Source organism: Lagopus muta, chromosome 14 (genome assembly GCF_023343835.1).
Source record: "Lagopus muta isolate bLagMut1 chromosome 14, bLagMut1 primary, whole genome shotgun sequence".
Classification (NCBI taxonomy): domain Eukaryota; kingdom Metazoa; phylum Chordata; class Aves; order Galliformes; family Phasianidae; genus Lagopus; species Lagopus muta.
In genome coordinates, this window is record NC_064446.1 from 2,981,443 (window position 1) to 2,993,805 (window position 12,363).

At 48.0% G+C, this 12,363-nt stretch overlaps 1 protein-coding gene across 2 annotated transcripts in view; it reads right to left on the reverse strand.

Moving 5' to 3' along the window:
- FGF18 (fibroblast growth factor 18) overlaps positions 1 to 12,363 on the reverse strand; it is a 65,474-nt gene that overhangs the window by 41,454 nt on the left and 11,657 nt on the right. Inside the window, exons 4-5 of one of the 2 annotated variants that reach the window (XM_048960432.1) lie at positions 7,880 to 8,017; positions 1,010 to 1,190 (exon numbers count right to left, since the gene is read on the reverse strand). In XM_048960432.1, the coding sequence (XP_048816389.1) occupies positions 1,010 to 1,190; positions 7,880 to 8,017 (319 nt within the window). The remainder of the gene's footprint in view (positions 1 to 1,009; positions 1,191 to 7,879; positions 8,018 to 12,363) is intronic. The other variant, XM_048960433.1, reaches the window with a different exon arrangement.

Here is a 12,363-nt window from a genome sequence, read left to right on the forward strand (position 1 = left end):
CCCCCTGCCAAAGCAAGCAAAATGATGACCATGGACGGTACATCAACTTGTCCGAAGGCTGCTGATGGAATAACAGTTCTCACATTTTGACCCGCCCTCCATCTGAGACGAATCGTACCCCACCTCCACCTCTGCTGCACATGAGGTGAACCTCATGTGAACGTGCATGCTGGCTGACACATCTGCACACACACACAGCAACACCTGTGGACTGTGTGTCCGTAAGGGAAAAAGGGCCATTTCTCAAAACAGCCCTAAAACCCTTCCAGCAACCGTGAATCAGGCCTAAAAAAAGTCAAGCAAAAGTGCCTCTGCCAAAGCCATCTCCCAGTGTACAAAGACAAGGAAATTTTTTTATAGTTCAGTCTCCAACCAGCACTTCTATCATGATGCTTGTATGCAGATCAAGATGGAAATTACTGAATGCACTGCCAGCCTGTGTAAGTTATTTGTGCCCCTGTAGGATCTACGTGCCTCGGGATTCAACTTAAGCACTCTTAAAGCTCTGAAGTCTGCTTAATTTCAGCTCAAACCAAACACTCTCCTCTAGAAAGATGAAAGGATGCTTCACTCAAGCACTGGGATTCTTCCACCCCTCAAGCTCAGTTCACAACCACAGTTTCCAAGTCACTAAGCCAAAGGCCACAGTTCATAAGGAAAGAACATCCTAAATGACCAACTTTGATATCACATAAATAACATGAGGAAAGCTGTACGCTCACCTGCTAGGCAGAGAAAGATTTTTGTCTTCAAGCACCATCATGCACTCAGAAACAGGGGCACTCCAGTACCACGGGTTGGAACAGCCCGCAACTGGGAGCTGGGCTGACAGCCCACTCTAACACAGCAAATTCCACGTTCTTAATCTGAAAAGGTTTTTTCTTTTTTCTCCCTGTGATCCTCTGCATTTTATTGCTCTTCTCATTTTTCTCCCACGAGGTTCTCAGGCCAACACAGTGAATTAAAGCTTTTGAACTGAAGTCTGGGGGATCCCAGTAAATATTCTTACCATATTTATCTCCGTCTTCTCCTTTGGCGCTGATCCTCCTGCCCAGCACTTGGATGTGCTTCCCGCTTGTCCTGCTGTACAGCTGATAGAGCCGGAGCTGCTTCCTGCTCACGTCGTCTCTTGCTCGTGTTTGGTTCTCCACGTGTATCCGAAAATCTACATTCTCCTCGGCAACAAACATCTGAAAGTGGTGGGGAGGGAAAAAGAAAAGAGAACAGACTATGAAACAAAATAAGCATCTCAGATAGAAAGATTACACATCAACCTGCCAAAGGGCACATGGCGCAAGATGACTGGGATTTGGCTGGCCTTCATCTGACAGCCGAGCCCGTGGTATCAGGCACTCAAAATGTAATTCTACCCAGAGCTGGCTCTAGAGAGTAAGCCAAACCTGAGTTTTTACAATCAAACTGTGCGTGAGGGGGTGGTTGAGTAAAAACTTCTGCTCGGTCCTGCTTTGATTTAATCCTGGTCAACCAGGCTGGCCATAAATTAGGCTCGCTTTTGCATATTCATAGCCTCTACCAAGCTACGTGGACATGTATAGGAGAAAGGGGACTGGCACTTCAATTTCAGAGAATTTGTGCTTCACCTTCAGCAACTGCGTGGATTAATGGCAGGGAAGAAGTCAAGGGAAAAACCTATTTATGCTGACGTTAGCAAACTGGATTCTAGCTACAGACAGGCATAAAATCTAGAAAGATAAATGTGTCATGTATTTGTGGGCTCTCTTCAGCACAAATTTGTTGCCTGCTTGGCTTTAAGTGAAGCCTGATCATTGCTGACTGTCTATTGCTGCATCTTTGTCCAGCCCAACCTGGGGAGGGATCACTTGGAGCAAGCACTAAGAGCACAACTGATGTGTCCAGCTGACAGGCCATTACCAGCAGGGTTCCGGGCGCTTCAGCCTCTGCCTCTGTTTTTTCTGGCCAATGGATTAAATTAACCTTAGTTAACTACAGCCTCAAAACATTACCAGAAACTTTCTCAGTCACATCTGCCTTTCTCTGGTATATTGTTTCCAATCTTAACTTACGGTTCCCAAGAAACACTGAAACAGGATTCCTGCTTTTGCTTCCAGACCCATCCTGGCTTGCCCAAGGTCAGAGGAGGAGGCAACCAAGATGCTCTTAAGAAGGCCCTCCCAGCTGGGAGGCCCAACAGCACACAGCCAAAAGCAATTCACGCTCAAACAGCACAAAAGACCAGAGAACGCTCCACAATCTGCCCCTCAGAGCTTCTGCACTGTGTCCATGCTGCCCATACACATCTAACCAATGGATTATATTTTGGTGGCAGACTCCCATCACAGTACAGTAAATCACTCAGACACCAAAAGCAGCAGAAGATGATTGAGCAGCACCCAAAAGGCACTGCTGCACAGCAGGTGATTTTTAATTTGACCACAACAAATAATGGTCAAAGCGAACCTGCTGACAAGCTCTAATGCTGTGCACCATTTGCATGTAAGAAACGAACTCCAGCACAAAATAAGAATCACATGGGAATTTCATGAAGCCTAGTTTGGAACTGGCAAAGGAATGGCACTTACTCCCAGCAGAGTTACAGCTTCGGCTCCTAACACATTCCAGCTACAGCATGCTTGCCCTTCCTGCCTGAAAGCAACGATGTTCTGATATATTAGGGTGTGGATGAAGCTGGCAGCGCAAATGAAAAGGGGTCAATAAATCCTTGTACAGGTCCATTCTGGGCTCAAACACATAAGAGCGAGAGGGGAGCAAGTGGCCAAGGCAGACAGAACAGTTTCACTTAATTCTCCTGCATCTGTCGTCTCACACCAGCGCATACTTTGAAGCCAAGTAGTCAAACACTCCCTGAACATCGAAACCTCAAAAGAACTTTTTAGCTTTTCCAATTATCAAGTAGACACACAGATCAGCAGCAGGAGGAAAACTTCAGGCAGGCAGTGCTGCTTAGCACCAGACCTTCACTAAGCAACCCAAACAAAAACATTATATTCAACACAGTGGCAGCAGCAATGAGGTTCACGGGGATGTTACAGGATCGCCTTCACTGCCCTTATTAAATGCTAGGATTACAATATTTGGATCCCAAGTCCTAGGAAAGAAACCAGTTTAACTCTCTTCTTTGACTGTCAGTAGGAGACTGCAGGAGCTGAACGCTCAGGCTGCACTACAGAAAATACTGTATCTAAACAGACATTCAGCAGGATGACACAAGCGATGGGCAAGAATCAGACAATTAATATTTAGCAATATCTCCAACTGTCAGAAAACAGCACAGCAAGAAGCAAGAGCACCACAAGCACCTGCTGAGGATATGGCACGAGGTTAACAGTGCTCTCAGCTCCCCTGGGCACCAAGCTCTGCTAGCTTTCCTCTCCAGAGCTATCTCTGAGCAAAGCGAGCTGCATTTGGCTTCTAGCATGGATAACATCCAACTCTTTCCTTCTTCCTCCACCTTTCTTTTCAAATAATATTGTTACAAAGGATGTTGACCAACTAAAAATAGAGATGTTCAAATAACGTCGACAGCCAGCCTTATACCCACAAAAGCAAGGTTATTTGCAGTTAGGATTCTGGCTCCATCGTGTTAAGATTTAAAACAGATTTTAAATCACGATGACGTCGCTACATTGCCTTCACCACATGCTAATGAATTTCACGTTTGTTTTTTTTTTCCTAGGAAAAAAACAAAACAGGTGGGATTTAAAGTGAAGGGAAGGGAAGGTTGTTTTGCTTTTCTGGGAACTTTGAAATAGAAAAAGCAACTTATTTTCCAAAACATTCCAATTGTTTCTTTGCACTGAAACACCCCTGAGGTGAACCAGCATCCCCAGATTTTTCCTTTCCTGTGTCTGATCTTCCCTCCTGCATCTCACAGCCTTCACCTCTACGCCTTCTCCCACAAATTCAGGAGGATGGAGCCCTGCTGTCTGCTCAGATGCACAAAGCTCAGACCAACCACAAAGGCTCTCAGCATCTAACACAACAAATAATTTTAGGGACAGATAGGTTTTAATTTGCTAAAGCAAACTTCTTAAGGGGTTCCTCACTAGACAAGATGAGCTGTGCTCACCTGGAGCTCAAACACTTGCAGCACAGAGGCCCCAGCCTGCAAGCAAAGTGCACACATGCACTCTGCACCAACTGCAAAGCCATCTCACACTGCACGCAGCTCCAAGCAGGCTGTGCATCTACCTGCAAGCATTTGCCAGCCTTCCTGCAAGGCAGAGCAGCCAATATCACCTTTCCTCCCATAGCAAGAAGGGCAAGCACCTCCACACCAAGATGAAGTCTCCCAAGTGCAGCACTTGGGGGCACCATCTGACTGAGGGCTGTCTGGGTGGCTCAACTCCACTCTCACCCACAGCCCCAGCAATGTGCCCAAGAACAGCATGGCCTGAACCAGGGCCAGCCAGGATCATTTGGAGACACCAAACCCCTCCAGGGTCAGCCAAAGCCTATGTCACCCCATCGCCTCTCTAATAACAGACCTAGCTTCAAAACAGGAGAAGTCCTGAAAAAGGAAGGTGGAACTGCAAGCTCTCTCCTTGTGGCTGTCCTGTCCCCTGGTTGAGATGCCCCAACACAGAGAAGCAGTGAAATCACCAGGATTTAGCTGTATGCTTAAAGATAAGCACATGCTTAATCACTTTGCTGAAACAGGATGCTCTGCTGGCGCATAGCCAAAGTGAATTAGCTGTGCCAGCCTGGGCTGCATCTGGCCCACAGCAAAGAGTATCAATATTCTAAAATAAAATTTCATGCAGTGTTGATTTCATGAGATAAAACCTATTTGATCACCGCTGAAATCCATTCTCACAGTATCCCTGCCCTACAGAGCATACTCCCTCAAGCAGCTAACTTTACTGAGATAAGAAAGCCCATTTATATATACCATAAGTGGGGCTCTCTTTCATAAAGCTCAAAAAAATTAGTAACATATGCCTCCTTCAGTAACTGATCGCCAACACTCACTCGAGGTCACCTAAAACCAAGTCCATTCACCCCAAAATATATTTGCGTAACAATCACAACCACACCAAAACAAATACAGAAATGTCTTCAGGTCCGAGCTGTGCTGTAAAACTTAAGGGCTTCAGGTTCCATTCACCAAAGCAAAATTAAATCTTTCTCTTTTTTAAAACCGTTTACTTGTTATTACTGCACATAAGCTATTCACAAAACCACCACCTTTTCTTTTGCCTTTCAATCTGATCGTCCACACAATCTGCCTTGTAACCACAGATCCTGCAAGGAGCACATGAGCAGGCTCTCTGGAAACTGCTGTTGCCTTTCTGCTTGTTTCAACCAAGCACAGAAGAGGCCCTGGTCCAAGGCACCTGCACGTGCAGGGGGCACTCAGCAGCCTGACGGAAAAGCCAGCTTGCAATACCAGACCGAAACAGCTGCAATACCTTTCCTGCCAGCAGCAACAACACCTACAGAACCAAAGCTCAGCACAAACGGTCCCTGAAGTCAATGGCCAATTGCATCTTCTAGCTCCAAACCAGAAAAGTGCCTTACAGAACACTCCTGGGACAGAAAAAGGATTTCCTGCATTACTTTATCTCCTCCAATATTTTGTTGCTGTTTGGTGCTGGTCTATTCTGCAAGCCTGTTCAACTGGTATGGACCACTGTCTATGAAGGACAACTTCAGCATCTCAGAACAGCAGATCCATTGATCTAATTCTTTGCCAATTGCTTATAGTCTGCAAAACCTAACAGAGGGTATCACATCCGGCTTCATTTTCATTCTTCCTTTATTTTCCTTTTCGAGCAGTTCCTTATACATGCATTATTTATCACTGTATCTCTCAGCAATATATACAGCTACAGCAGTATAGCTGAAATACAGCTGGCAATACAGAAGTTCAGGCAAGGGAATAAATAGCAGTTCTTTTGAAAACAGCCATCATCTCGAGCAACCGAGCTGGCTGGACACAAGAAGCTGTCTCTTCTCTCTGCTTCCCGTTTTACTTGCTCAAACATCCAAGGTAGGTCCATTTAGTCCTAATTCCTGCTCAGCGACAGAAAGGGGTGACATCTAATCTGTCTTCAGACAGTCTGGAATAGGAAGTTCTGTAGGGTATTTTTTTTTGTGCAATGACACACAATGGATATATCAAATAATGAGTGGATTTCATTTTAAATGACTTCACAATGACCCACCAGCTCTGAGAATAGCAATAGTGTTAAATCCCAGATGGAAGGCCAGCAAAAAGATGATTTTGCTGACACTGCTTAAGGTTTCAGCATGAAGTAATCCAAGAAACGGTCAAGAATCAGAAAAGCCCCTGACAGCAGCACCGTGATGTTAGTGCTACTACAAGCTCATGCCACGACCCTGCAAACACCGCCGCTTGTTTTGAACTGCAAGCAATCAAAGCCCCGCCGAGGTCAATGCAATCCTTACTGTGCCAAGCCATGTTTACAGCATTTGGCTTGCCATCCAACCAAGCTCTGCACATGCCTCACTTTCTATTTTTAGCTTTCTGGTAAAAGGGAACGTTAATATGTTATTGTCCATGTCATAAAGCGTTACAGCGTCAGATGTCCAAGGCCCACAGCATGGCCAAACTAGCTGGGAGCTGGACTTGAGAATTTCCTGATTTGTTGCTTTCTGTAGAACTCAGCCTCCAAGCCTCATCAGAGAGCAAACCATATGTCACGGAACGAGAAATACAAAATCCCTCTCACCAAGGGCCTTACTGATTTCAAAAGATAAACAAATCAAGCGACTCAAAGTCCTTTCAAAACCCAATCTGATAAGCAGGAAACACTTATTACCTTTCAGCCATCAAATCAACCTAATATTAATGATTGTCTCCGTGACCTTCTAAAGACTTGAAAGTTAACTTAATAAGGTCAACAAGGGGATATCCAAGACAGATCTCTCTCAAGTCTGCAAAGGCAAGTAACAAACCGCTTCACTTCCATGACTTTGGCAACATTCCTCTGTGCCAATTACAGCAAGATTTGCTAGCTCACCATGACAGTCATTCTTCGACATACAGAGAAACATAATGCGCTCCTTATTTGCTGCTTTTTCTTCTTCTTAACTGCAAAGTCAACCCACAGCCAGGATAGTGTTACAGTCACGTTACACAGCGCAGTTTGAAGCAAGGCACAATTGGCTGCGCACTGCTCTGACGTACTTGCCTCTTTGTGCCCAGATGCACATTTGGAAATTAACCTAACACAAAGCACTCCGTGTTCAGATGCACAGCAGGAACCCCCAGCAAAGGGAGAGGGCACTTCAGAGTGAATCCCTGCACATCCATGGAGAGGCCATGGCACAACACTGCTAGAATTGCACAAACGTTACGTAAACCTTTCATAATAGCACCACTTCAGAGCTGTGCTGCTTTGCTGGTTTGCAAGGTGACTTCTTACTGCTATTCACTGAAAAGGGTTTTCTCCTTTAGAAATAAATCTCCCCAAAGAGTTCTGTCACTGTCTGTCTCAGCAGATGCCCCTTTGGATGACAGCTCTGCACCATGCAGGACAGGCAGCACGAAAGGCTACGTGCTGCACCATGGAACTGCTTCTTCCAACCGCAGACATGAGATGCACAAACGCCACAAAAGACTCCACCGATGGTAGTTACAAAGTATTCCCTTGAAATCCTTTGACTTTTTGTTTTTTGGGGTCTTTTTTCGATTGGGTGGCTTGGGGTTGGGTTTGTTTCTCTTTCGGGTGAAAGCATGAATGTCCCATTTAAAACCCAGAAGCCCACACTCCACAAGAGCCCCATCGCTCCATCACCCATTTGCAAATCAAATCAGAAAGCACTTTTTGCCTCTGTTTCTTTAGAAAGCTGTTTGAGAAAGACACTTTCCTAGCACTCTACGACTTCATTCTCCAGCGTCTTGTGTACTTACGTCCAGCTTACGTCTATTTATCCTTGTACCAACAGCGTCCTTCAGCTTCAACAACACCTTTCCCCCTCGCGCTTCTCCTTGGGATGCATTCAGGCTGCTCCCTCTCTCCGCTCTCCTCCCAGCCTTCATCTCGCCATGCTGGGGAAGGAAGAAAGCCAAGTACGCCCATGTTCCTCACCCACCGCCCCGGCCCGGCCCCGCCCGCCGCGCCCTCTCGCCCCGCCGGGCCCGCAGCGCCGCGCCGCTCCCGCAGCCGCCGCGCCCCCTGGTGGCCGCCCGGCCCGGCCCGGGCATCGGGGTCCGGAGAGCGAACGTGCCGAGTAGGGCAGCGCGGGCACGGCCCTCCGGGATGGAGCCGAGGAGGAGGAGGGAGGCCGAGGCGGCCCTTCCCGCTCCATTTCAGCGGTGCCGGAAGAGCGCGGCGCGGTGCTGTGGTCCACATCGGATTTAAAGCTGCGCCGCGAGCTGAGCCCTGCTCAGCCCAGAGCCGCGTGGGGACAGACCCTGCGTGCAGCTGTCCTTCGTGTCCCCGAAGCGCTCGTGCACAGCTCCTGCGATGACCACGCTGCCCTCCCACTGCAAAGCGCCGTCGGATGGCAGACAGCAGCGCAGCCCAGCACGGCTCGATGCAGGAGGAAGGCACGAGGGAGTGCCAAGAACCAGGAACCTGAGAGAGCCTTGAGGAAACACATGTTTTATGGCCTATCGCTGAGTGCTTGGCTGTTCTCTAGAGAAAGATGATGACGCCTTCGAGAAAACCGAGTTTCTCCTTTTGATGATGGACTGAACCTCAGCCAGCACTGTGAAAGCACGCCATTTATTAGATGGTGACATTTTAAACTCGTTCCACCCAGGGAAACGGTTCAGCCTGGGGAAGAGCAAGGTTTCAGCCTTGATTAACGACGTAAAGAAACACAGGCACACTGCATGAAACCAAGGGAAGAGAAGAAGCTGGAAGGCTTGCAGAACCAGCCTGATCTGGACGCAGCTCTGCACCTGGTCCTTGCTGGCAGAGCTGCCAGCAGCACCTAAACCAGCACCAACAGCACCATCCTCTGCACCCCTGCCCATTTTCACCAATCCAAAACCAGGTTGCTGGCTGCAGCTTATTATCACAGTCTGCAAGAGGGAGCCCACCCCTCTGAAATTCCCCCTTTTCCAACAGCGTGCCCACGTGGCAGTGCCAAGGGGACTGAGCCCGAGCCCTTCTTGCTGCACCACCAGGACCACAGCAGCCTCCTTTCTGTAGCACCAGGTCCTGCTGCCTCCATTAGCCAAAGCAAACCGTCCTCGTGCACCTCAGCCACACAGGTATCTGCAGGGTGCTGATGCCTCTTGCCACAGCAATTGTATTTCCTTCTCTGGAAATACAATTCAGACCTTAACTTTTTTTGCTGATTTTTTCCCCAGTTGTGATTTTTTTTCTTCTCCTTCAAATTCAGAGCTGGTGTTATTTTACCACAGCCATCAATCAGGCAACAAGCAAGCAGGGCTTTTCTTTCTTCCTTTCTTTCTTTGTCTTTCTTTCTAATGCTTGTTATATCTCTCCTACATACTTCCTCCCTGCACAGAAATATCCCTTCAAAGCTTGATATTATTGAGCAGCTTTCAACCATGCCCAGCAGAGCCATGTATTCTCTGCATTTGTTTGGCCTTTGTTTCTAGGAATGAAATACCAGTGTCTTAACAGTGTGACTTCATTTCACTACTTCATTCCAATACTTGTTCTATTTCTATCCCACTGGGTCAAACTCACCTATTGTGAGACCTCACCGATTTCAATTACATCAGGGATTAATTTGTTCCATGGCGTTGAAGCTGTTAATACAATCCTTGCTGGCTCTAGATTAGAAAAGGCATGATGGAGACCTCCCTCGCAGGCAGTGTGCTTAACAGCGGTCTTGATCTTCATTTTGTTCCTCCTTCCCCCCCCCACCCCCCTTTCCTTTGTGCCCCTTTGCCCCTCTTTTCACAACCATCTCCTTCCTTTCTAAATTGTCCTTATCAGAACTGGGTGGTCCTTCTGACTTCCACTGTTACTGGCAGAAGGTTGCCTGCCAGCAGCCACTGCCCAGCGTGTGCAAGGGAGCCAAGGGTCAGCAGCTCAGGTCTGGCCTGAAGCCACCCAACACCTCACAGGCTCACAGCAGCCAGGCTGCTTTATGGAAGATGGGCACGAGAAGATCTCAGCAAAGGACATCAGCAGCAGATCTTCCTGCACCACCCTCCTCTTGGCATCTCACCTCCCCAAGGCGGAATGGGGAAGGACTGGTTTCAAAGAGAAACTGCAGGTCCCTCTGCACCCACCTGGATCTGCAGGGGCTCGCTTCTGCAGCTCAGAGGGTTGGTCTCAAAAGTTTAGATGCTGAAATACACATCTGTCAGGCAGCTCCATTCTGGAGATTATCACTGCAACCCAAACCAAGGTGCCAGCCAAAGCCTTCCCCAGCATCATGCCTTCACTGCATGCCCAGGATGCTTCCTATGGTGCTGATTAAACCCAGCCTGTGCCACGTAACCCACAGAGAGCAGGTGGGATCTGGAGGATGTTCTACAGTACAACAAGGCTCCACAACAATCCTGATCTGGAAAAATCACCATTAGCTCCTCCCTGGATGGTTTTGCTGGGGAACTGTTAAGGTCTTTACCACAATTATCTCTGACACGTGCAAGTTCAACGAGGGCAAAAGAAAACCCAAAGCACTACCCCACCTTCCTACCATTCCTTCCACAGGGTGCAATCTCTGCGTGGGAGAAAGTTTTGGTATTTGTTAATACATCATACACACTGCACTCCCAGTTCAGATCACCCACATCAGCTTTCAGAGGACCACGGACATCCCTGCAAGTGGGTCCTGTGGGCAAGACACAGCATGGAAACACCATCACTTCAGCAAGTGGAAGCTGCCAGGTGATGGGTGGCAATGTGCTTCGGGTGTAGCAGGGGCCATGCACGAGCCACGAGTCTGTGCTACCACCATCATCCCTTGCTGCTAGCATCAGGCCACATTTTTCAGATGTAGCTTCATGCCTGTGTCCCTTCTGCCACAAACAGAGCAGCCCTCCTCATGGCATAGGTATTGCCTTGAGAAGAAAATGGTAACAAGGCTTTGCCAAACAGCCCCAGTCTACCTCTGACATCACGGATCCACACAGCCAGCAGTTAGATTTGGGGAGCTTGCCATGCTACAGCTGCCTTTGTTAACCAAAAAGCGTTTCTTTTCATTATGGAGAAAACTCTCCTGCTGAAACAAACTGCCCCGATATGCAGGAATTAAAACTATTCAGCAATCCGAACTGCTGCACGTAGCGTTCTATTAGCATTTCTGAGCAGCTGAAATGTGCATTCAAAAAATAAAACCTGGAGAAGAACACGCAACGTCCCTGCAGTCCAAAACAAAATCACAGTGAACCATGGAGGAAACAAAGTTTTGAAGCAGACTCAGAAGCAGCAAACAACTGCTTCCAAACTACTGGAAGTGCCTTTGCACAAAGCAGAGGGAGCTCTGTAAAGCAGAGAGACGACGAGCACAGGGCTGTTCCACACCAGGGTGCTGCCAGCCTCGTGCCCAGCCAGAGGGGCTGCTGCACCCTATTTGCAGGCACTGTGGGGAGCCCAGTCTGGCTGGAGGCTGCAATGCAACCAGGGCAGTCCTCCCTGCAGGGTGCTCAAGGACAAAAGCTACACACACACACCGCTAAAGATACTTACAACTGGTCTGTTTGTCTCTTTAAATGTAGCCCAGTTACTAAAAGGAAAAAAAAAAAAAAAAAAAAAAAAAACCTTCCAAATTTGAAACACTCAGGAGCTTTTCTCTCCCTTCCTCCCTCCATCAGCAGGGACTTCCCTCCTGGGGTGATGCTCCAGCCATGAACCTGTTTGGCCACAGGAACAGGGAAGAGAAGAAGCCTCAAGCCCACCACCCTGAAATGGGTCAGATCAACCTGGAACGAGGCAGTCGGTCACCCCCAGGAGTTACATAAAGCACAAGCCCACGGGGTCCAAAGTGATGTCTGTGTCCCTTCTGCTCAATGCCAGCCCAGCTGGGACCTCCACAAAAACAGGAGCGAAAGCACAAAGACATGGAAAATCCAAGAGATGCTCAGTGAAACACTGCTGTCAGAAAGAAACAGACGATCACTGGAGACCAATCTTCCCATAAAAGAAATAAACATTTGCAGTGGCAGCACCGCAGCAGTGACCTGATGTTTACCCAGGTAGCTCCTTTCATCTCAGTCCCTTGACATCGTCCAAGGAACACACAGGTCCCTGCTCCCACTGCAGAAAAGCAACTCCCTCTAGGGTAAAGCGTGGCAACTGCCGAGCAGCGCACACAAATTTAGGACAGCATTTCCAGAATGCCTTTTTCCACCAAGTTTACAAAGGCAATATAGAGGTGGGAGCTGCTGTCCAAGGAGACGGTTGTTAGCCACGGTCTCATATGAAACATGGCTTCTCCAAATGCACACAGCTCCCATTTCTC